The 24002-nt window shown below is 43.1% G+C and overlaps 2 protein-coding genes across 4 annotated transcripts in view; both read left to right on the forward strand.

Moving 5' to 3' along the window:
• Nucleotides 1-2107, forward strand: part of LOC114661128 (uncharacterized protein C7orf50 homolog) — a 283803-nt gene extending 281696 nt beyond the window's left edge. For both annotated transcript variants that reach the window (XM_051933680.1, XM_051933681.1), the window contains 2 exons: nucleotides 1516-1816; nucleotides 1882-2107. In XM_051933680.1, coding sequence (XP_051789640.1) covers nucleotides 1516-1677 — 162 coding nt within the window. In that variant the 3' untranslated portion in view covers nucleotides 1678-1816; nucleotides 1882-2107. The remainder of the gene's footprint in view (nucleotides 1-1515; nucleotides 1817-1881) is intronic.
• A 9057-nt stretch (nucleotides 2108-11164) lies between these two features.
• LOC114661130 (G1/S-specific cyclin-D2-like) lies at nucleotides 11165-17270 on the forward strand. Of its 2 annotated transcripts, XM_028814279.2 has the most exons (6): nucleotides 11165-11195; nucleotides 12444-12728; nucleotides 13249-13464; nucleotides 16294-16456; nucleotides 16565-16707; nucleotides 16809-17270. In XM_028814279.2, exons 2-6 carry the CDS (start codon nucleotides 12492-12494, stop codon nucleotides 16878-16880), a joined length of 831 nt encoding a protein of 276 aa, XP_028670112.1. In that variant the 5' UTR covers nucleotides 11165-11195; nucleotides 12444-12491; the 3' UTR covers nucleotides 16881-17270. The 2 variants fall into 2 exon arrangements, with proteins under 2 accessions (XP_028670112.1, XP_051789564.1); XM_051933604.1 differs by lacking the exon at nucleotides 11165-11195 and having other exon boundaries at nucleotides 12231-12728.
• Nucleotides 17271-24002: the final 6732 nt, after the last annotated feature.

Raw genomic sequence — 24002 nt, forward strand, 5'->3', positions numbered from 1 at the left:
AGGAAAAAATGCAACCTAGACTTTAACTGAGAATTGTTACTTATTATTTTTTACTTTTTGTAGTCAGTAGTGTGCCTGGTCATTATCCAAGTGGCGTATGTACATTCTCTTAGTATCTGTATGGGTTTTTCTTAGATTACTCCAATTTTCCTCCCCATTCACAAAGACAAGCAATCTGAGTTAATTGCCTGTTCAAAACTGTCCCTGTATGTGTGTGTGAGTTTAAGAGTGTGCAAATACGAGTAACCCTGTGATGAACTGGAGTCCCATTCTGAAGTGTTTCCTGCCTTCTGCCCTGTGCAGCCAAGACAGGCTCTGGCCCACCCCAACCAAGAATTTGATTAAGCAGGTTTGGGAATGAAATGAGAAGAGGTGATTTATGTTTTCATGCAATAGGGACAGCTTGTTTTTGGAGCAAGCGGTCATAATACTATATCTAACATAAATCTCATAACAAATTGGGATCACTGAATGTATTTAATCTAAGCAAAGTCATTTTTACACTTGAAATTTATAACATGGAAATAACACACAAGCACAGCCTGAAAAGAGAACTACAAAATAGCATGTTGTGTGAAGTATTACAGTGTGACCTTATAATAGAGGAACAGCACCATGAAGATTGTGATGGTGGTGCGATGATTAGCTCACGTGCCTTTCAACCAGCTATTCTGAGTTTGATTTCTGTCCATTACATTTCAGTTTTTCTTTAATCAGACATTTTACACACTATTTTATGGCCCCAAGCCACTCAAGTTGGGGCCATAATGTCTCAGGAGTTATTCATTGCAATTTGGGAATCTTTGAACCAGAAAAAAAAATACTGTATATGGAGAAGCTTTCCAATAGTAAAAATAGTTCTGCAATACATGCAAAAATCTATGCATAATAAGTCTGGGAATATACAATTTTTATTTTTAACTTCTTACCAGTAAGAAGACCTGGGTTCGCTTCCCAGGTCCTCCCTGCGTGGAGTTTGCATGTTCTCCCTGTGTCTGCATGAGTTTCCTCCCACAGTCCAAAGACATGCAGGTTAGGTGCATTGGCGATCCAAAATTGTCCCTAGTGTGTGTGTGGGTGTGCCCTGCGGTGGGCTGACACCCTGCCCGGGACTTGTTCCTGCCTTGCGCCCTGTGCTGGCTGGGATTGGCTCCAGCAGACCCCCGTGACCCTGTATTAGGATATAGCGGGTTCGATAATGATGGACTGACTTCTTACCATTCATCTTTCCACTTTCCAGGCAACATCAGATAAGAAAATAATATGATTAGCAAAGCTCATAAATAAAGATTACATGTTTACTGCTAAAAAAAAAAAGTATGGTTTTCTTTATTTCCATTTGCAAACATCTCCACACTTACAAGTGAAAGATTCAGTTCCGTAGGCACAGAAAGTTTCTAGTCTTTTTAAATACTACAGGGCACATGTTATTAATTGAAATGGGTACACTTGGGCCTGAAGGAGTTTGCACCCCAGACCTCTGCCATTACTAATCCACCCTCACTCCCCTTCCAGGTACCTGATGAAGACTTTGCTGTGTTGCTGGAATATCTGGAAGGGCTGCAGGGCAGTGCCCGGGCCACAACCGTGAGCAAAGCTGAATCTGTCGTCCGGGACCACGACGATTCTGAAGAGATGACTGACAGAGCCAGGCAGATAATTCAGCTGCTGTCCTAACATTTCTGCCAGTAATCATACTGAGAAAAGCAACACATCAAATTACTGGAGTCAGACACTCATGTCGCAATTGGAAAAGTGGGAGGCAGTTCTCACTGATAATATTTATTTAAAGCCCACATAAAGCCACTCGCTGGTGGTGCTATTTGGTTTTCACAAATAGTAATAATATGACATCTTTTTAATGAAACTTAAGGGTGTTAGCTGCTGTCAGATCTCCTGTAGTTCAGCATTGAAGACTTTTATGTTGGGGTATCCTGATAATTAGCATAGCCAGGCTTTATATTCTTCTGGTCACATCGTCACACCCTTGTAGTGCTGCTTGCATTTCTTGTGTCTTCACACTTCAGAACTGCATTGCGTTACTTATACTTTTTACCTTGCTGTTTGTACTTCATAATATATTTTTAATAAAACAAATCAATTGAAACCTGGAGTTCTCTGCCTACTGTTTGCCTCAGAATGTTGACATGTGCTATCACCCATCTTCTTTATGTTGTCATCTCATCTTTCTCTAATTTCCGTCCAGTTTACTTTTGTTGTGATTGCACAACTGGTACTTTTCTTTAGTCACTCGTATCCTTTCCACTTGAAATTCATGTATGCCACAGTCATGGCCACCGCCATTGGATTTAAAAATGAAGCATGATGTGTAGTGCCAGAAGGGAGTTAATTTTGGGGTCCACTGCTCTTGCATTAAAGTGCTTTTAAGTATTCTGACCTTATACCCTGTGAGGAGAATAAATCAAATTTCCCAGACAGTTTTTCAAATGGAGACCTCCAGGGCTCTCGTAGCAGATGCCTCAGCATTTACACTTGGTGTTCCTCTTTCCTGGGCATTGAACCTGCTGAAATCAACACTTAAATCGGCATCTTTGAGAATCACCATTGTAAGAAGTCATGGTGTTGTGCATCAATATTTTCATATGTGTCATTAAAAAAAAAAAAAGAAATGTTTGCAGAAAAATATTATGTAAGCACTGCAAAACTGGAAGTGTTTGCTGGAATCTGCAGGTTTAATAATGTCAGACTTTAGGTAAAATGCTTTTGGCCACAGAGCCAGGCAGAGGGCAGTGTTACTTTTTCATGTTTTATATACAGTAGCTCCCTTGCACTAAGGGCACTAATATATTGTAGAAGAAATAAACCGCACCATCAGGAGTCTGGTGAGATGTTGGCAGTGATGTGTTAGAGGTGTGTGGTGTCAAACTGCATGAATGTGCATCAGCAGCTTAGCCATGTTTGCTAGATGGGGGCTTCAGTGGTCTAAAAGCCATTTCTTCATTAGGTTATGTTAAATTGATACAAGTATTTTCCTAGTTATGTTAAAATGTCTGCCTATATATTAGTGCATAGTTAATTGAAGATTCTATTATAACCCCTACAAATTAACTTGTAATTGGATCATTCTAATTATTTCTTGCCTTGTACTAAAATCATTTCAATTCATTTTTTTCCCCACTTCAAGCAACACTCAATATCCCAGAATGAAAATGTGAAAACTGCATTTAAGAAGTTTTATTTTATTGAAAATAAAGAACTGAAATCTCACATTTGACCTAAGTATTCAGACCTTTTACTATAATGCTTGAAATCTGGCTTGGGTGCTCCTTGTTCTATTGATCATCATTGAGATGTTTGTCTGTGATCAGCATATTTGACTGGACATGACCATGAAAGGAACACACCTGTCTACAGAAAATCTCATGGCTGGCAGTGTGTATCAGAGCATATATCAAGTGATAAAGCCAAAGCAATTGCCTACAGAGCTTAGAGGCAGGATTGTATCGAGGTACAGATCTGGGGAAAGCTACAAAAACATGTCTGGGGAATTGAGGATTCCCAAGAGGACAGTGGCATTCATAATTCTTAAATGGAATAAGTTTGGTACAACCGGGACTCTTCCTAGCGCTTGATACTTGGACAAACTGAGCAATCAGGGAAGAAGAGCCTTGGTAAGAAAGGTGACGAAAAATTTGGTGGTCACTCTGACAGAGCTCCAGAGAATGTATGTGGACATGGGAGAAGCTTTGAGAAGACCACCACTGCAACAGTCCACTAATCTGGTCTTTATGACAGAGTGGACAGATAGAAACTTCTCCTCAGTTAAAATGGAAAGCTTTCTTGGTGTTTGCATATGGCACCTAAAGGACTCTTGGACTGTGAAAGTCAAGATTAGCCTCCGGTCTGGGGGAGACCAGGCAATGCATATCACCTGTGCAATACCATGCCAACGGAGAAGCATGGTGGTGGCAGCAGCATCAAACTGGGGGGTTGTTTTTCAGCGACTGGGAGACTAGTCAGGGACGAGGGAAGGCTGAACAAAAGTAAGTGAACTTTATTGTCATTCATACCATACAACAGTACAACAACGGATGCATAGCTGAATGAAATTGCGTTTCTCCAGGCTCAATGTGCAGACATAAAAGACAAGCGTATAAAAGACAACGTACAGACATTACAAACATTTCACTTCTTACACAGAAAGTAGATAAGACAGCACAAGGCAGCACAGTACAAACAATAAAAACAAAAGATATATACTGTATAAATGTAAGCCAGTCAGTGGGTGAAATATAATATGAAAGAAAATATTGCACATCGTTTCACAGTGATTGTGATTTTGCACTAAATGGATACAATATTTATACTGTGGAAAGCATACCCACAGACACAGACAGACAGACACCAGAATGTCCAAAACACACTTCTTTTATTTTCTTACAGCACCACAATGCCTTCCTCCAACACTCTTTCTTCTTCTCTTTCTCTTCTTCTTTCTCCTTTTGACCTCCTCTCCCCTCCACACAAGCTTTGTCTCCTTCCTCCCAACTCTGGCTCAGCTTTTGGAGGGAGGCGGTCCCTTATATGCTGACCCGGATGAGCTCCAGGTGCTCTCCTTCACGACACTTCCTGGTGTGGCGGAAGTGTCAAGAGAGCCCCCAGAAGCACTCCGGGTGCCCCTGGGAATTCTTCCGGCAGCACTTCCTGGTGTGGTGGAAGTGCTGCCATCCAGGACTACACAACCGACTGGGTGCTCCCTGGTGGTGGCCACGTCCTCCGGTAGGCATGAGTGTCCCAGCTCCGGTCCAGTGGCCCATAAGCAGACCTGAGCGGCTGCCCCCTCGTGGCCCAGGGGAGGTATTGTCCATCATGGGGACCATCCAGGCGTCCCGGCTGGGTAGGGTCCCCATCCATCTGGGACAATACATAATATATACAATACAGACAATGTAATATTGTATGATATTACAATACAATATAATGTAAACTTGAGACCTATTTGTGGTAATAAAGTCCACAGTAAGTAAGAGAGCAAAAGGACAAAGGTTATTTAACAGAGTTTAGTATTCTGATGGCCTGGGGGAAGAAGCTCCTGTTAAATCTGGTTGTTCTGCAGTGCATACTGCGGTAACGTTTTCCACAGGGCAGAAGTTCAAACAGCCCATGTGCCGGGTGTGTGGGATCTTTTATGATCTTAATGGATCTGCTCTGGGAAAGTGAGTAGAGTGATTCTTGAACAGATGGGAGTGAGGACCCGATGATTTTCTCCCACTGTCCTCACCACTCTTCGAAGTATCTTCTGTTCAGTGAAAGTGCAGCTACCATACCAAACTGAGATGTTGCTGCCTCTGGTTTGCTCTTTTCAGCCTTCGGAGAAAATACAGTCGCTGTTGTACTCTCTTGACAAGAGAAGTGGTATTTGTGGTCAATGTCCGGTCATCTGAAATGTGCACTCCTAGAAACTTGGTGCTTCTCGCTGACTCCACACTGTTTCCATGGATTGTAAGTGTTCGGTGTGGCATGTGCTTTCTCCTGAAGTCAACGATGATCTCTTTTGTTTTGTTGACATTCAGTGCCAGGTTGTTTTTTCCACACCAGGCAATGAGTTGATTGACTTCCTCTCTGGAGTTTCTCGGGCCTCTGACGTCACCTCTCAAAAGAATTAGTCAATGATAACACCATGAATGTCCTTGAGTGACCCTGTCAGAACCCAGACTTGAACCTGATTAAACATCTCTGGAGAGACCTGAAAACAGCTATCCACCAATGGTCTCTATTCAGCCTGACTCAAGTGGAGGCTGGAGCACATCGAGATGAAGTCATGATAGGTAAGAGTTGGTTTAAATCCATGCTGGAATGTGTGACTAACAACAGAGCCCATACAATGGCTTCAGATCCCTTCACTTTTTGCACATTTTGTTGTGTTGTAACCTTATGCTAAAATATTTTTTCCCCTCATCAAGCAACGCTCAATACTGCAGAATGACAAAATTTTTTAAATTACAAATTTATTAAAAAATAAAAAACTGAAATATCACATAAGGCTGCAGCATAACGAGGGTGCAAGGCAGGAATGGGCACCAGTCCATCACAGGGCCATACGCGCATATATTTGAGGTCAATAGAGAAAAGCCAATTCGCCTGACATGCACATTCATCAGCTTGTGGGATTGAAATACTTAAATAAATAGGAAGAACTAAGCACAACATTTGAACCCTGAACACTGGACTCATTTCCATGCCACCTTCAGTTTGAATGGGATGCCAAAGAATTCGGTCCTCGAGTAATAAAGGGTGTGTAACGCTGCAGTTTAGTTTAGACATAAGCCCTCAAATGTGAGGTGGAAATTTAATATGACACTAATTCAAAACATTCAGTAGGAAAAAAGCTGGGTTTCCAGCTTGTGCTAAAGTGTTGGTTTTCACAAATAGCAATAATATGACATCTATTTAATTAAACTTAAGGGTGTTAGCTGCCAACTGTACAATATTTTAAGGGAAAACACAGCTTCGTCTCTGAGAAGTGGTTCTGGGTGGCTTAATTACTGAACCGACGCGTAGGAGATGTACAGCCACACTTTAAAAAATAAAGATGCCAAAACGTTTCTTCAGAGCAATGCCATAGCGTTGGTTCTTGGTTGCATAAAGAACTATCCACATGAAGGTTCCAGTAAGAACTAATAATTGGTTGAACGGGTATTCCTTTGGGGGGGGGGGGGGCTGAAGACAGTGGTGATGTACGTATATTACCCGCAACGCGCTGTAAGTGACAATAAAAAGAAGAGCGGAGCGTGGATTGGATGAGTCTTGGTGATAACTCGGCCTCAGCCTAGAGCCGATCCAGCCGTGGACTGGGCGCCAGTTAACCTATGGCGCCAGATCCATCCATCCATTATCCAACCCTATCCCAATCCTAACTACAGGGTCACGGGGGTCTGTTGGAGCCAATCCCAGCCAACACAGGGCGCAAGGCAGGAAACAAGCCCCGGGCAGGGCGCCAGCCCACCGAAGCGGCGCCAGATCCTTGGAGTAAATTGCTCTATCGCCCAGACAGCAACTGCCGCAAATCAAAGCTGCATTATTTACTGTACACTGCCACCTTGTGGTGATATTTTATGACTTGAAAAATAAACGGCAGCTGATTTCTACTAACGCGCATAAACAATGCAATCAATTTTTATATAGCACCTTTCCAAAAAGATAAATGAGACAGACATTGTAACAGCCCAGGAATGCATTTGCTACTGCTTAAACAAGCTAAATCCCCCTTAATAATTTTCCCATTTTATACATAGAACACATAATTTCAATCCACCTTAATAAGAAGACAAGTGTTGGCGTATGTGTTTGTGCTTGTCCGGTTGTTATGTCTCTGTTATATGCAATGTGGTATGCGATTCATGATAGCAGTGCTAATGTTTGTGATGCGCTGTCTGTTGAAATAAAAATGCAATGTATTTTATTACTACATGAATTACAAAACACAGTTTATTACAGCAAATGTTTGTGATGCACCATCTGTTTTATAACAGCGAATGTTTGGGATATGCTGTCTGTTGGAATGAAAAATGCAATGCATGACTTACAAAATAAAATCCAATGGATGATGCTGGATACTCTGAGGTATATGTTGAGTATTTGGATTTCAACCCATCTTAGATGGGTAGCACAGCTTATCCACCTTAATAAAAGGACAAGTATCTGTGTATCTGTTTGTCTGTCCGGTTGCTGTCTTTGTTGTATGCCATTTGGTGTAGGATTCGTAAAAGCAGCACTAATGTTGCAAAATACATTCCAATATATGGCACAGTGCAAATGTCAATGCTAAATAGATTGAGGTCTACAGTATGTTGATTGCTTAGATTTCAACCCGTCTTACACAACTAGCACATCTAGTTGTTATGTGCCGTGAAAGTGGAATGTGGTTTGAGACCAAGATGAAAGGTGCCTCATAGCTTTAAAATTTAGATAAGTTTAGTTCAGAGTTGTGGGTAGGGTCAATTTATTATATAAGAGAATCTGATAAAAATTTAAATAAATCGCAAGTTTTTTACATTTCCACAATGCCAAACTGCAACAGTGTGACACAATCTACCTGGTGTCGAGTCTCATTCTTTCAGAGTTGAAAATTGAGCAAAATGACACATTTTATTAGCTAAATAAAAAGATTACAATATGCAAGCTTTCCAGGCAATTCAGGCCCCTTCTTCGGCCAACTCAGACCCCTTCTTCAGGCCTGAAGAAGGGGCATGAGTTGCCTCAAAAGCTTACATATTGTAATCTTTTTAGTTAGCCGATAAGAGGTGGCATTTTCCTTGACTTCTCATTTCATCCATAATGGCTAACACGGTAACATCCTACTACAGGTACTACAGTGTTGAAAATTAAATGTGCAAATAAGACTCAAAAAAAAACTCCCGATCTGGATGAAGTGGGTGCAAAAATGGATGAGTGGAGCGTTTCCATTACAACTCAATTAAACAATAACTGTATAATAAATGCTTCAAACTAAACAGGATCATCTCCAGACAGAAGAGCAGCTTAAGCGACAGACTGCTGTCACCGTCCTGCTCCACTGACAGACTGAGGAGATCGTTCCTACCCCACACTATGCGACTCTTCAATTCCACCGGGGGGGGGGTGGGGGGGGGGGTAAACGTTAACATTATACAAAGTTATTGTCTGTTATACCTGCATTTTTATTACTGTTTAATATTGTTTTTGTATCAGTATGCTGCTGTTGGAGTATGTGAATTTCCCCTTGGGATTAATACAGTATCTATCTATCTATCTATCTATCTATCTATCTATCTATCTATCTATCTATCTAACTGTGCGTTCATTTCGTAATGTATAGAATGCGCGACATTTAACACCAGTTGTTGTGCAAAATGTCCACTAGATGGCAACATGCGTCCACTGTACAGAACTGTTTTTCATTCCGAAAACGCGCAGGTTGGTAGAATTGGCGGTGTGTGTGTGTGTGTGTGTGTGTGTGTGTGTGTGTGTGTGTGTGTGTGTGTGTGTTCGCCCAGCGAATGGCTGTTGTCATGTCCTAGGACTGTTCCTGTTTCGCGCCCGATACTTGTTGGCATAGGTTCCAGCTTCCCCACGAACAAATGGGGTTAGAATATGGATGGATGGATGGGATGAAGTACATACATATAGTGCATTCATTCTGAAAGGTTTTTCATCAAATTTTGGAATGAGGTGTCGGGCAGAGCCTATCCTGTCAGCACTGGGCACAAGGAAGGAAACAGCCCTGGATATGCTGCCAAGTTCACACATCCACACTCATTCACTCACTGGCAAATTATGAGTAGCGAATTAGCCTCAGGTACACATCTAGGGAATGTGAGAGGAAATCTCCAACAGACACAAAAACTAAAAAAATACTCAAAACTAATCTTACGTAACACATCTGCTTCTGTACTTAGTAGATACTGTATATGCTTAATGGTTAATCCAGCTCTGGTTCGCCCATTCTAACAGCTCCAGCTTTGTCTGGCACGTGCGTATTATTGGCAACAGTCTGACTCTGCACGATTGGGCTTTAGTAACTAGAGGTTTAATTATATTTGGCATTAATAACAATAATAATAAAAACTTGTTATGAATGCAAAGTTCACATCCTGTGAGAAGAAAAAAAAAAGGTGTATGAGTTTCCCAGTAGAACATTTCACGTGAAAATTATTACTGGGACAATCCCCAGGCCTTGACGATGACTCACCTCACCTCATTTTAAAATATAAAAACATTGTTAGGAGCCAGCGGCGATTCTAGGGACTCAAGGTGTCCCAAGTCTAATAATACTGACCACCCGCTATTGATGCCCTCCAAATGGGCTTGGACAGGGTCAAATTTATTATCCTTATTTTAAGTCTAAATTACTAAGATGTCAATGTCTATTTATGGAGCACATTTAACATTTTTAAGTGTAAATGTGACTAAAGTGAATTTTAAAATTGTAAATGAGGAAAAAAGTAAAGTAAACAAAATGCAAAATGATGCAATAAAAAAAACGTGCACATCGAAAAATTTTAAAACTAAACTAAAACTGCGCATAACAGAAATTTAAAAATGGCAGGTAAAGATATTACTGTATTTTTCCGAAATCATTGTTTGAGGGCTTTGGTTAACCCCGACTGCAGCCGCTATGTCCTCTAATTCCAAAGACCTTTGAATATTGAGCTCTATTAAAATTAAAGCTCGCAACCTGTACTTCATTAAGTCACACCTTCCCGCTGTTATGGCCATGAGAAACACCTCCCAAAATACAGTAATAGCCACTGCTGTTTTTTCGGCCGTTTCTTAGTTGGTCATCCCCGATCTTCCTCCTCCTCCTCTCAGTCCCGCCCTGTTTCTCTCCACATATCTTGTGCGAGGACTACTGTTCATCGTAAATTCCGCGAGTCTCTGTCTGCATTCAATGACCTTCCTGGGTAAAAAAAAAATACGTTTTTGGATTGCAGTACAGTCTGCACCTGTTTGACAGGCTGGGTCGTCACCCATCATCGGACTACTACAGTATTAATCTTCCCGTCTGTGATCCGATTTCCACTGAATGCCGTACTGGGCATATTACTGACGTGCATTTTTTTGCAATGCATTTTCTATAATTAAAATACACATTTATAAAGTGAAAATGGCATTAGGCGTTTCCTTTGCTGTTTGTTTTCGCGATAATAATCAACATGAGACTGAATCGCTTTAAGTGCAGACTGAGCGACAAGTCAGGCAAATGCAAGGCCAGAATACGCGAGTGCTGAGTAGAAGACTGGGAACCCACACTTGGATGTGGCAACCAATATCTGAACCAATATCTAAATAAAATGACTTTGATAACTCTACTATGCCTCTTTTTATACCTGTACGGCAGGAACGTCTCACACGTATTGCTAGTGGACCTGCAATCTATCTCTGTGTTTCTTACTCGAGGAACGTAGTTGTAAAGATATGTAGCCTTGTTAAGAAAGTCAGCGTTGAGGAAGTGGTAGCCGTCAATCATTTTTATAGCAACATATTCAATAGGAGAAAAACGTCGCGTGAGAACCAATCGGTTCTCAGAATTGGCTGTCAATCATTTTAATGCACACAATCAACTGTGAGATTTCTTCTCTTTATTTTAATCGTCAAGCGGGAGCCGGAGGACACGCCCAGCGGAGTTGTTCAACACGAACAATCGAATTGTTGTCGAATTTCGCAGTCGTTGGAGTCGTTCGGCTGTGGAAAAGGTAGGTTTTATACTTTTAATGCAGCAATGTCTCCCAAAACGGTTTTAGCTAATGTAAGAAGTTTTTGATTAAACTAAACTGAGCTGACGAACAATTAAACGTTTCGTGGACTTGAAGTTTTTATGATTTGCTTGGCGGAGCGACGTTGGAAAATGATTCTTCATACATCAAAAATGTGCCTGCTATTTTTACATTAGAAAGAAGAAAAACTATACGCGTAAATGGTCTCACATTAGCCCCGTTCTGAATTGATTTTGCCTTCGCATTGTTTAGTTTCTTTTTGTCGAGACCCCTGGAATTACCAAGTCAGCTTGGCGTTCACTCCGAGGCAAGCGTGGTGTCACAACGGCAGGATCATAATAGTTTGGTAGAGAATTAGTCAGCTTTTCTTGTAATGTTTTAATGAAATGTTTTTATTACAATATCCATATATTTATGCATTGTTTTAACACGTAAATAAAAGTAAAGTAAGGAGTCAGACGGGACTCATGCCCGCCAAAGAAAAATCCGCAATGGCCTCTACCACAAACACGACCGGACTAACGACCCTCGAGCCACACATGCCTTGAAATTAACAAAGAGGTATGAAGAAAACGTTGTTTTATCCAAAGAAATATTCCTGCCAACAGACTTTAAGATCCAGTCGTCTCTAAACCCTTAACGCTATCCCTGATGTCGCTCGTACGACGTCTTCCCAGTTGCCAGTGGATGGCAGTGAATCACGGGAGGCGGCAGCGGGACAGCTGAATACGAGCTTTGTGAGCGTAACGAAGAAAGCGATTTGTTACGATAGTGAGAGCTCTTCAGCCATGGCCAGTGACAATATCATTGGTTATAGTTGTAGTCAGAGTGAAGCATACTGGTGTAACGAGAGCTGGCTTTTAAAGCCGCCATTCACTTGTAGTGAAGGTGTGCCCTAGTCAGTTGTTCGAACGAGAAAGGCTCTCCTCCCCACGTGAGGAATGGGTTAATACAAATCGAGCGGAGAGAGTAAGTCGTCGAAGCCGCTCCGACGGAGATTGAGCCTGCGTGGAGCGCCCCCCAGAGGCTAGTTGAACTCTGCCATGTTTTCAAGTTGTGAGAAGGTGCTGCTAAGCATTATGCTGAAAGGAATTTTGAAATGAGTGGAAAGTCAACGTCGGTGAGACAACTCATATAAAAAAAGGTAAATTACGTTTAGTGCAGATAGTCCATAGAAACATTACTGTTACTGAAATCTGATTCACTTCTTGTAATGATATTTTGCAGGTGCAGTAAATGTCCCTGTTCCAGCTGTAGACTGTCTCTATTCAGGTCATGGATGAGCAGCTTTTGTGCATGGAAAATCAGAGCTTGAGTGACAAGAGCTGCAGTGAAGAACCTCGCCAGGTGCTGCGAGCACCCTGGGACTCCACTCAGTTATACAATGAGCGAGTGCTGCTCAACCTGCTGGCCCTGGAGCAGAAGCGTCAGCCTCGATTCAACTATTTTGGCACTGTGCAGTTTGACCTGCTTCCCTTCATGCGCCAAGTCCTGGCAAGGTGGATGCTAGAGGTAAGTTAGCAAAGTGACACCCAAGCCCATCAGCCCCTTCATGGTAAGCACCACTCCTTAGCCTTTTACATGTGTGTATTTAGCTGATGCGTCTATCTGTAGCAGTTTACAAACTGCATGTGCAAGTGCAAATGCATGAGACAGCACCACAAATCACTGCCATAACTCGCCTCTATGGGAAACTTCACATGAAAAAAATCTTTTTTTTTTCCTGGAAAACAATTAACAATATGCTAAATGTTTGGTTCTCACCTATAGTGACACTAAAATTAAAATGCTAATTTATGCAATTTTGAATTCGTATCGCACATGCCTTAATTTAGTGAGTACAAGAACAGAGACGGGCAGAAAATATTTGGGGTGTAACAACATAATCAGACCTTTGGGCAATTGAGTGGAAAGCTGACGTTATGTCTGGCATTAAAAATCCCAAAAAATGACGGGACTGTCCTGTTTTTAAAACTTGGGTTTTTCATACAATCCTATTTCAGTATAAACATTGTGTTTTTATTCTTTATAGGTATGTGAGGAAGCAAACTGTGAGAGTAATGTGTTTCCTTTGGCAATGGACTACCTGGACCGGTATCTGTCTTCTGTTGGAGTTAAGAAAAGCGACCTACAAGTACTTGGTTGTGCCTGCATTTTCATTGCCTCTAAGATGCTAGATGCACTTCCCTTGACATCCACAAAGATCTGCATTTTCACCTTGAACTCTGTCACTCGGAAGAAGCTGCTGGTTTGTGGCTTTTATTTTCATTCTGTCACATTCTAGTGGTCCAAAGCCCACCATTTTGTTTAACCACACATACTGTAGTTGTTCTTGCCTCTCAGGTTCCACTCAAATAGAACTCTTATTTAATTGTTGCTATTATAGGCATATACTTACAAAAATGAGCTAAAACATATAAAATACAGGATTATAAAATCACGCGTGTATATTTTTTTTTTTTTGTATTGTTAGTAACTCAACTCTGTCAAAGGTTTGGCAACATTCCAGCCTGGTTTGTTTTACTGCCATGTTTAATTTGGTTTAAGTCTATTTATGTAACTATATTTGTCCTTCTCAGTGTCCTCTCTGTGTGCCTTCCTTCCTTGGAGAGTTGGAAATGGTAAAAAGGCTACTTTTTGAAAACGTAAAACCAGAACATTTATTGATTTACGCTCTTGCTTGCTTCTGTTGATCGTTATTGTATCTTTATTGTACCTTTCATCAAAAACAGTAATTATTACGCCTCTCATGACCTCCATTGTAGATTACCAGATCTCAGGTATTGCTAGATGCATTGTTAATATGTTCATAAAGCATCATTAAGTGTTTAAAACTTGGAATTCATTCTCTGGTTGAGGGGAAGATCTTCATTTCTTTGCTGTTGCTGCACAGGTAAATTACTGTTTTCCCATATTTAAGTTTACATTTTTTTGGGTAAACTTAATACTTTGTTTCTTTTTATTTATGCATATTCTAATACAGGGTGGTGCAGTGGTAGCGCTGCTGCCTCGCAGTAAGGAGACCCGGGTTCGCTTCCCTCGCTCCCTGCGTGGAGTTTGCATGTTCTCCCTGTGTCTGCGTGGGTTTCCTCCCACAGTCCAAAGACATGCATGTTAGTTGCATTGGCGATCCTAAATTTTCCCTAGTGTGTGCTTGGTGTGTGTGTGTGTGCCCTGCGGTGGGCTGGCACCCCGTCCAGGATTTGTTCCTGCCTTGCGCCATGTGCTGGCTGGGATTGGCTCCAGCAGACCCCTGTGTTAAGATATAACGTGTTGGATAATGGATGGATGGATATTCTAATGTATATAACTTATTATTTCAGCAATTCTCAAATCCCAAAGGCAGTTACTTTCATAAATGCTTCAGCTAATATACACTTCTGTATTCTGCACTACATTTTTGTCTTAACTGTGCCTGTGCCTTCTGTGTGCCTCTGATTATTGTTTAATGATTTTTAGTTCTGTTAGCAGTTCTTTCCCTTTTTATATGTTGCATGATCTACATCACGGGTGTCAAACTCCAGTCCTGGAGGGCCACAGTGGCTGCAGGTTTTCATTCTAACCATCTTCTTCATTAGTGACCAGTTTTTGCTGCTAATTAACTTCTTTTGCTTTAGTCTTAATTGATGTGACTCAGGCCCCTTAGTTGTCTCTTGTTCCCAAACGATAATGAGACCCAAAACAAGCTGCCACATGACCAGCTCACCTGTGCCCATCACACAATATCTGAAAATAAAGGTGAAGGTCTCGTTAAGGTTGATCTCTCAGGTCACCAAAACATCTTGATGGTTGTAGCATGCAGCCAGGGCCCTTTTTCCGGCCGGGACACCTCCACACTGGGAGGACCGGGGGAGCAAGTGTGGCCAAATCGTTACCTCCCCCAGGATGCCCTGGAGTGCAGTGATGCCTCGGAGTCCCGCAGGGCTTCAAGGGAGTTGGAGTTTGGTGCCGCCAGGGGGTACTGCTGAGGCCTTATGAGCACCTGGAAGTGCTGCTGGAAATGAGTCATCTAGCACCTGGAGCACTTCTGGGTGGGCTATAAAAGGAGCCAGCAGCCACTACTCGGTAGCCAGAGTCGGGTAGAAGGTGGATGAAGCTTGGCGTGGAGGAGAAAAGAGAGAAGGAAAAGAGGAATATTGTGCTTGTGCATTGAGACTGTGTTTTGGGTTCGTGGGAACAGGGATGACGTTCTCCACAAGTGAAGAAAAATAAAAACACTCGTGTTTGATAAGTGTGCCTCCCGTGTCTGTCTGTGTCGGGTTGGGTGGCTGGCACGCCCCCTAGTGGTTCTGTCACACGGTGTTCTTAGAAAAAACAAAAAATCGACAGCTTTGGAAATGAGAGAAGCAACAAGCCATGGAATTAAATAAGAAGTTTAATTAACAGCAAGAATCGGCTTCTCATTAAGAAACTGGTTGGAGTTTGAAGACCCAGTTTAGCTGCTCATCTGTTGGCTCATTTCACGTCTTATTTTACGTTGGGCCGCCATTTCCTGAAGAAAAGAATCAATTCAGAGGACTGAATCCTTAAAAACAGGGCTATTAAAATGAAGGGAAAAGAAATGAATTAGCAGTGAAAACTGGACACTGATTAGGAAAAGGGTTAGAATGAAAACCTGCAGCCACTGCGGCCCACCAGGACTGGAGTGTGACACCCCTGAATAATTGTGAATTTCCCCTTGGGATTAATAAAGTATCTATCTATCTATTATATAGTGCCTTTCACTCTGTCTGTCTAGCTATCTGGGATTCAATTTTTTAAAAGCAAAATACAAGAATGGTGCTCTTCATTTGGTTTATTTTTCTAAAATAATTAGCCAAAATCTGTGTCACCTGCAGCAGTTTTATTTAGCCTCTGAATTATAAAAACAAGATTTACTGCATCTGTTACTGAAGCAAGTACAAAAGATACAAACCACAAGTAATTTAACAATACAGTAGATGTTAAAGTGCGATGGGGTGACATTAATGGCAGAGGACATCATATCTCAAGACACTGGTTTATTCAGAGAAAGTTTTGGAGAATAATGTTGCTGGTGTCATCCTCTGCTTGATGTTTCTGGTGGGTGTGCTGACAGGACTGGGAAGTGTATGTGGTGGAGAAACTGAAGTGGGACCTTCTACCTGTTCTTCCCAATGATTACCTCGAGCACATCCTCCTGAGGCTTCCTAACTTTCTAGATGATGAACTGAAGCTGATCCGCAAGCACGCATGCACCTTTACTGATGTGTGCACCACAGGTACTAAGTTAACTGGCTGTGACTCTGTTCAGTAAGTTGACGGAACCGCCTTTGACTTTGTTCGGCCTAGTGAGGCCTGCCGTTCTCTCACACTTTCTTCTCTTCCAGAACTACAGTTCATCATGTGGCCGCCATCTTTGATCATGTGTGCAAGCATTGGGGTTGCTGTCCGCTTTCTAGACATTTCTAAGCCAGAAGTTGATAACAATGCATTGGTAGAGTTGCTTTCAAACATCATATCAACTGATCTGGTGAGTTTTGGATAAGACCATGTAAATTCTAAGAATTGTTTATTCAGAACTAAAAGATGAGACAAGGTTTTCTTAGTAAGTCTTTCTATCTGTCATTGCAGGAGTCTCTACGTTCTTGCCAAGAGCAACTAGAATGCTTATTACAGAAGCACCTTCCAAAGAAAACATGTTAAGCTGAGCCGCACAAACCCAGCACCTTAATGTGATGACGCTGCTATTAAATTTGTATGTTTAGCTGTTATTTTATGAACACTCAACTGTATCAGCACTGTTCAAATCACATGGCCTTGTGTTTGTAAGTTCATTAATTTCTGATGACACAAGCCATACCTGAAATGTTTTATATGTTTTCATAGTAGCTGTGATGCTCCTTTAAAATGGAGATACTAAATATATAAAAATGGACAACACCAAGCCAAATGTCATGCATCTTGTCTTGGCGGCAGGGGGATTCTAGTGGGCTGCTTGCCAGCTGTCATTCATTAGCTCCAGGGTAAGGTGTCAGCAATGCCACACTAGAGAATATAACCACAACCATTCATTTTCACCGATAATGGAGGTAACAGGAGTCCAACGTATCTCAGTTGGAGGGCTAACTGATTTAGGGTGGGAGTCTGTGGTGTAATGTTTAAGATTTCAATTATTAGTGTGTGCCAGATGCTGGCAGCTGTAACAGGGCGCTATATAGGCGCCTGACCCGACACAGACTCACACCGGAGGCCTTTTGTTTTTCTTCACCTGTGGGGCACGTCTTCCCTGTAACCCCCACAGTCCTCAGTACACCCCAAACACACTCTTCTTTGGCACCACCACTCCGACTCTGGCCCTTGAGTGGTGGCTGCTGGCACCTCTCATAATCCACCCAGAAGTGCACCAGGTGGCCGGCTGTGGTGAATACGCTGCCCATACGAACTGCTCCCCCTGAATATAAAGCGAAGGGGCGTCCCGGCCGTCCACCCGCCCGCCACACAACAATCATCTAAATGGAGGAACATCCACAGTGCCTTGCTGGCTGTCCTGGCCTTTTAGGAGTATGCATTGTGACAAAGGCACTAGGAGGCCAGCGAGGTTATCACAAATCTGCATTATGGGGGGAGAAATCAAAATGCAGAGTGTGGTGGAGAGGGTCTTCATTATTTCTCTTAGTGTGCCAGCACTTGCTAAAATAAAATCACTTGCTCTAACATTCTCTTAGTATTAGTAGACTGGATTGTTGGCAGAGGATCAGTTTTAAGATGCAGTGGTCCGCCACTTGTTCCACTTCATAGATTTTGTTATTTGTCTTTTTACAGAAGCAAAACATAAATATGTATATATATATATATATATATACACACACACACGCTGTGTGTATAAAGGAGCCCCAGTCGCATTTCTTCACACATTTCTGCTGAATGAACCATGGAAAGTCCTCAGCGTTAGAGAGAAGACATCAGAGTCGTAGATGTGATGGTGGAGGTCACTACCATATTGAAAAAGCAGTCCGTCACAATTGAAGGTACTCGTTTCTGAAGTAAAATTCCACCTTTCTACCAAAATTGAACTGAGATCACGTATTGTGGACTGGAGTCCAGCCGTCACAGCATTACCTTTAGTATTACTAGACTGGGATGTTGGCAGAGGATCAGTTTTAAGGTGCAGGAGTCCACCGCTTGTCGCACTTCCATACTTGGTTATTGGGTTTTTACAGTCAAATGATTCCAAGCGTCTCATTATAAATTTGTATGCTTGTTTGCTCAGAATCCAAGAAAACCAAACAGGCTGAAGTGAAAGTCTGCACCTTGCTGGGTAAAAAATTTTTTTAGTTCCCTGCAGAACCCAAGAACAAATGTGAAGCAAACCACATGGAGTTTAAAAAACTTTTTTATTACAGAACATGCAAAAGAGCAGGACTTGTGTAGTGGTGGCAGGACCTCCTGACTGCTGGTTTCGCCTGCACTCTCCTGTCCTTCTTAGCTTCCTCACTTGGCAGCCTCTTGTGCCCCTTTTTCATTTCATTTCCAGCGTCAAGTCGTGCTGTCACAAGTCCTTCTAGCGGCTCTAGATGTCACCTACCCCCTGGTTCTTGGCAAACTGAAAGCGACAGGCAGAAGCTTGACCTCCTAGGGTGTCCCAGAACCTTCTCCATATTACTATGTGAAGAGCAAGCTGGTAGTCTGTAGTTGCCATCCGATGGGTTCTTCGTGTCCATGACTTGGTCTTTCTGAACAGACGGCAGACTTAATCACAGAATAAGAATGGACCATTTTGGCGGATGAGGACTTGGGACTGACGAGATCAGCCATTTATACGGCCTAACACGACACATTTCTTTGTTCGTATCCTAAAATATTTTGATTGTATTCTAATATATGTGGAGGGTTTAATTCTCATTTCTACAGACAGAATCCTGCCACGTCAAGTGACATTCTGCGGGGTTTCACGACGAGTAATTGCTTCAGTTTAATCTTTGTGATCACTTCAATATCTCGACAACTACAGTGCCATTGTCATTCACTTGGGGATCACTAAGACATCAGAGCTACTATTTGACTTTATACTGACATTAAGACTTCCATTAATGACGTTACTTCACACACACCTCACCTAAAAACAGCAGGCGTCTTCCATCTCCAGCCAAACAAATACGCTAACCGCTTCTCTGCCCAGAGACCTTTTACTTGACGATCAAACCTGGACCACCAGACAGCAAAGCAGAGTCCTTAAATGGCCGAGCGGTAAGGAAGTCAGGAGGCCGGCTGACTTACAACTGGTGACGTCCCCCATGTGTCTGCAAATTCTTTCAGCCTGTCATGTTGGCCAAAATCTATATTGGAGGCCAACCACTGGAACAGAAAGAGCCCAAAACGGCACCATTACAACCCTCCGTTCACAGTCCTCTAGCGTGGACAAATCTGAACCCCTAACTGGTCAGTCATCATCATGAAATCCTAAACCCAATAATCAAATCCCTCACGTTGTTTAGAATCACATGGCTAAGATGGGGGAAGCAATAAAAAGCAACCATCACCGAGTGCTACTAGATGAAGTCACAGAGTTTTAGTAACACCGCACACCAATTTCACTTTGGGATCCCCAACTCTGCTTTATCAGAAAGATCATTTGTCATCTCCATCAAAATCTTACCAGTTGAAAACAATAAATTGGTTTTGAGTGTGAAGAACACCTGCCTGCTCTAAACATATTAACTGAGACAGATAAAGTTTACAGAAACCATCAACAGATCTGTGGCTAAGGGCATCGTAAGTCCGGTAAAGACTGAAGATTCAGTACATTGCAGATTTGGCCCGTGCCTGTCTGTGCGGCCGTCCATTCCTACAGATGGCGTATGACATTTGTCATTCCAACAGATGCCACATCAGATGTTAACCCTTGCTTTTACAAATTGCAATTGCATGAATACTGAGGATGATTAAGATTTCAACCTGTCTTGGACGAGCAGCACATCTCGTATTTTATTAACAAAATTAAAAAAAAAAAATTTTATTAACAAAAATAATGATAAGGAGAGTCAAGAATTGTTAATTGTAGTGGGCGTGGCTTGACACACATGACTAATTGCAGTGTCAAAGAGGTCAATTAAAATGGCCGAGGCCTTGAGCCGTTCGAATCCTAATTTGAAAGGCGTGTGGCTGTACCTGCACTTTCAATCCCAGTTTTGCTTTATTCACCATTTCATAGGAGAGGCTCAGATGGTGACCTTCTATTGCTCCTCTCTACAGGTTTTGAAGGTCCTTATTACCGTGTGTCCAGCGTCCAGTGAAATTCTTACCAACACACATCCAGTCTCCAGCGCCATGACCGGTGAGTGTAACAACCTTACATTAAACCTTTTTGTGTTCCTTTTGGGTTTATCTGAAATTCTGGAGAAATATTTACATGATGATTTGAGGAGGAGTGGAGCTGGGGCCTGATTAGAAATGCCAAGTAATAATGAGTAGATGTTACGTGGGATTAAATTCTATATACAGTTAGGGCTTGGTGGGGTTTTATTATTGTTTGCTAAACCCCGGCCATCTGATCGTAATCAGGATTATCAGACAAGATGTCTCCATCAGGACTACTACTGCTATTAATTGTAAATCTGTTATTCAAGTGTGTACTTGTTTCTTCATTCTAATTCTTTCTGTTGTCATTTTGTAAAGCACTTCAGATTCAGTCAGTTATTGTCCAGCCCGCTATATCCTAACACAGGGTCACGGGGGTCTGCTGGAGCCAATCCCAGCCAGCACAGGGCGCAAGGCAGGAGCAAACCCCGTTAGTGTATTAAAGTGTGCTGTAGGTGGACGTGCTGCTGCTGCTGCTGCACTGTTGGGCTTTCAGAGAAACTCAGTGGCCACCGTGGCTCCACAGGACTGACAGCTGATTAGTTTGCGTCAGGTTCACTTTTGACTTCAGTTTGTTCCCACTACGGATGAGCTAATCTCAACTGGCACCGTCACGCTACAAATGGCACATGCATTTGATAAAAAGTGTTTCTGCTCTCCAGTGTCGCCTCAGAGAACATGTAATGATTTAGGGTACCTAAAAAAAGACCTGAAGACCATGGGGGTCACCGTCCCCCCCAGTGTCGCATACAGCAAGTGTCAATAATAGAACAATTCTCGTATAGCGCCTTTCTAATTTATTGCCTACTGTCCCGTGTGTGTCCGCCATTCTTACAGGAGCATCAGAAGACGACGACACCCAATAGAACTCTGATGCCGAAGTGCCAAATATCAAACCCGCTGTGGTGTGAAACGTCTTAGACCACCAAGGTGAGGGTCAAACACTTCAGTTACCAGTCAGACCCGTCCTTGGCCGTCCAGCACACCTTGTGCCACAAAACAAATGACAAGAAATGGCATAAAAAAAAAAAAAAACAGACTTACACCCCTCTAAGGTCACAAGAGCTGACGTCCTGCCACTTCTCGGCCACCTGTGCCCGGTCACCGTGTGGTGCTTTCAAGTGATGATTTTTGAGATGCAACCACCTCATCCTTTCCACCTATTACTGAACTCGAGATCTGAGAGTCCCTAAAGTCCTCCTGTCCGTCACACTACTTGGTGACGCAGTCCGTGTGTGTGTGGTCCTCGGTCGTTCCTGCTTCTTTGTGTGAAATGTACCCTCAAGTTGCCATGCTGTGTCCACGTGATTTGCTGAACTCATCTTAAATTCTCAATCCACTGCACTAATTAATTCCCTTCGTGATTTCAAACACCTCTCGAAATCTCATCTACGTAAACTGAAAAGGCTCAGATCCTTCACTCTCCTCTCATAACTTAATCTCTTGCTGTCTTCACAAACCAAATTAAGAAACTAAACATAATCACAGTGATGGGCTCTGCAGGGGGAGTCCCTCACTTTCTCACAATTATGGAGCCGAGTTCAGGTTCAGAGTCTCTTAGCCTGACATCTTCTGTGCAATGTCGGGGTGATGGGGCTTGTGGGATGCCAAGAGATCCACCCGTACCCGTTAAATTAATTACATTATGACTGTCATAGTCCAGCAGACCATCATGTGAGTGGTCATCGGAGCAATGAGGGTATGAAGGCACTTCATCAGGGGGTCATCTGGAAACGAGACGGATATTTTCATAGAGGAAGCTCCTTAGCGTTAAGGTAATTAAGTGTGGCATTGGATCAATGACTGGTACTTCAAATGCTGTGGTGGCCCACCATGTCCTACACTGGCACAAATCCCTCAAAGTTGCTAAACTTCCCTTCATTGTGGCCCCTCTGAGCGACGCTCTTTCACTTTGTTTTGTGTGGCGTTATGAGGTCAGTCCAATGAACGCAGATGGTACCAGGGCTGAAACGGAAAGGATGCCGCTGCCCATCCAAACAGATGCCAGTTTGTGGTCTACAATTTCTAAGTTAACTGGGGTTTGGGGTCCGTGCACACTAAATGGGGAGGGGAATCTTAAAACCCTGGCACGCTTTGTTGAAGGGTCTATGGGGTCTGAGAAGACGACCTCAGCTTGGCTACATTCTTTTTTGCTGTCTGGAAAGACGGCTTCATAATGATTGACATTTTGGTGGAGAAAGCATCTTAGTTTTGAAATATTCAAGCGTGGCATTAAAATCAATGACTGGTACTTTAAATGCCTTGGTCTCCCTTGGTATCAATGACCCACCCACTACTTTATTTCCTACACTGGCACAATTCCCTCCTCTTGTATTGTGTATAAACTTTACTGAGTTACGGAGTTAGTCAAATGTACACAGAGGGTACCGTGGCTGAAGGGTGGCACTGCCCATCTGGACAGATGCCAGTCTGCCATCACGTGGCGGTATGTTGAAACACTGGTCTACTCGGCGGACGACGATTTCTAAGACAAGTGGAGCCCATCGGGCTCCATCGAGATGTTAAAACGCAGATACGCAATGGTTCCTTTGTTGAAGGGACGAAGGGGCCTGAGGAGATGACCGCAGTTCGGTTACTGACCACCTTGGCTGTCCCTTTAACTCTTTGCTGATCTTTTTCTCCTTCGTCTGCCCCGCCTCGACCTCTTCTTCCCTCCCTTGCCTCTCCTTCCTCTCCTCCTTCGACGGCCTCCTCCTCCCTTTCCTCCTCGCTTTCCTCCTCGCCTTCTCCTCCTCCTGCCTCTTCTCTTGGGTCCTGCTCCTTCTTCCTCTTCATCAGCTCCCTTTCCTCGCCTCCCCCTCCTCCTCCTCCTCCTCCTCTTGCCGCCTTTACCTTGTGACCTGGACCTTCTCCTCCTCCTTCGGCCGCTCCTTTTCCCGCTCCCTCTCCTTTTTCTGCTGCCGCTTCTTCTTCGGCGCCGGGACCGCCCGCCTGACATTTTGAAGATGGCCATTCCGCCCGCTCCGGCGGCATGTGTCACGGCCCCCGAGGCCACGAGCTTCTTAAGGGCCCCTTTGACTTTGGAGCCGGAGTTGCCCCTCATATTGTAGTTGTCCCTGATGTAGTTCTGGATGGACTGCAGAGAAGATCCATTTCGGTTCCGGTCCGCCTGAATGGCGGAGCGGACCAAGCCTGTTAATTTCAGTTCCGACATCGATGAGTTGGTTGGGGAAATAAAATCGGAGAATTTGTTTCAGACGCGATCCCGTATGTCTTCCGTGTCTCTTTCGGTTCACCAGTACGCTTGTTAAGTTTCACGTCGCGACGCTAAGCCTGCTATATTAAGGGGTTTGGGGTCAAGTGCACCTCTAGAGCCTAATGCCACCTAATCAACCTGACAGCTGCTCTCGGCCAGATATAAGGGCTAGTCGCGGACCTGAACGAGAGCAGCACCTGCCTGCAGCTGATCCCGCACCTCGGCACGTTATCCGTGTGTTTGATTAACTG

Source organism: Erpetoichthys calabaricus, chromosome 11, assembly GCF_900747795.2.
Source record: "Erpetoichthys calabaricus chromosome 11, fErpCal1.3, whole genome shotgun sequence".
Lineage (NCBI taxonomy): Eukaryota > Metazoa > Chordata > Cladistia > Polypteriformes > Polypteridae > Erpetoichthys > Erpetoichthys calabaricus.

Excerpts from the sequence above, each read along its gene's own strand:
- LOC114661130 (XM_028814279.2), top strand. The coding sequence starts at position 12,492 with ATGGATGAGCAGCTTTTGTGCATGGAAAATCAGAGCTTGAGTGACAAG. Across the intron at positions 13,465-16,293 it reads TCACTCGGAAGAAGCTGCTG|GACTGGGAAGTGTATGTGGT; the intron begins GTTTGTGGCTTT and ends GTGTGCTGACAG. Across the intron at positions 16,457-16,564 it reads TACTGATGTGTGCACCACAG|AACTACAGTTCATCATGTGG; the intron begins GTACTAAGTTAA and ends CTTCTCTTCCAG.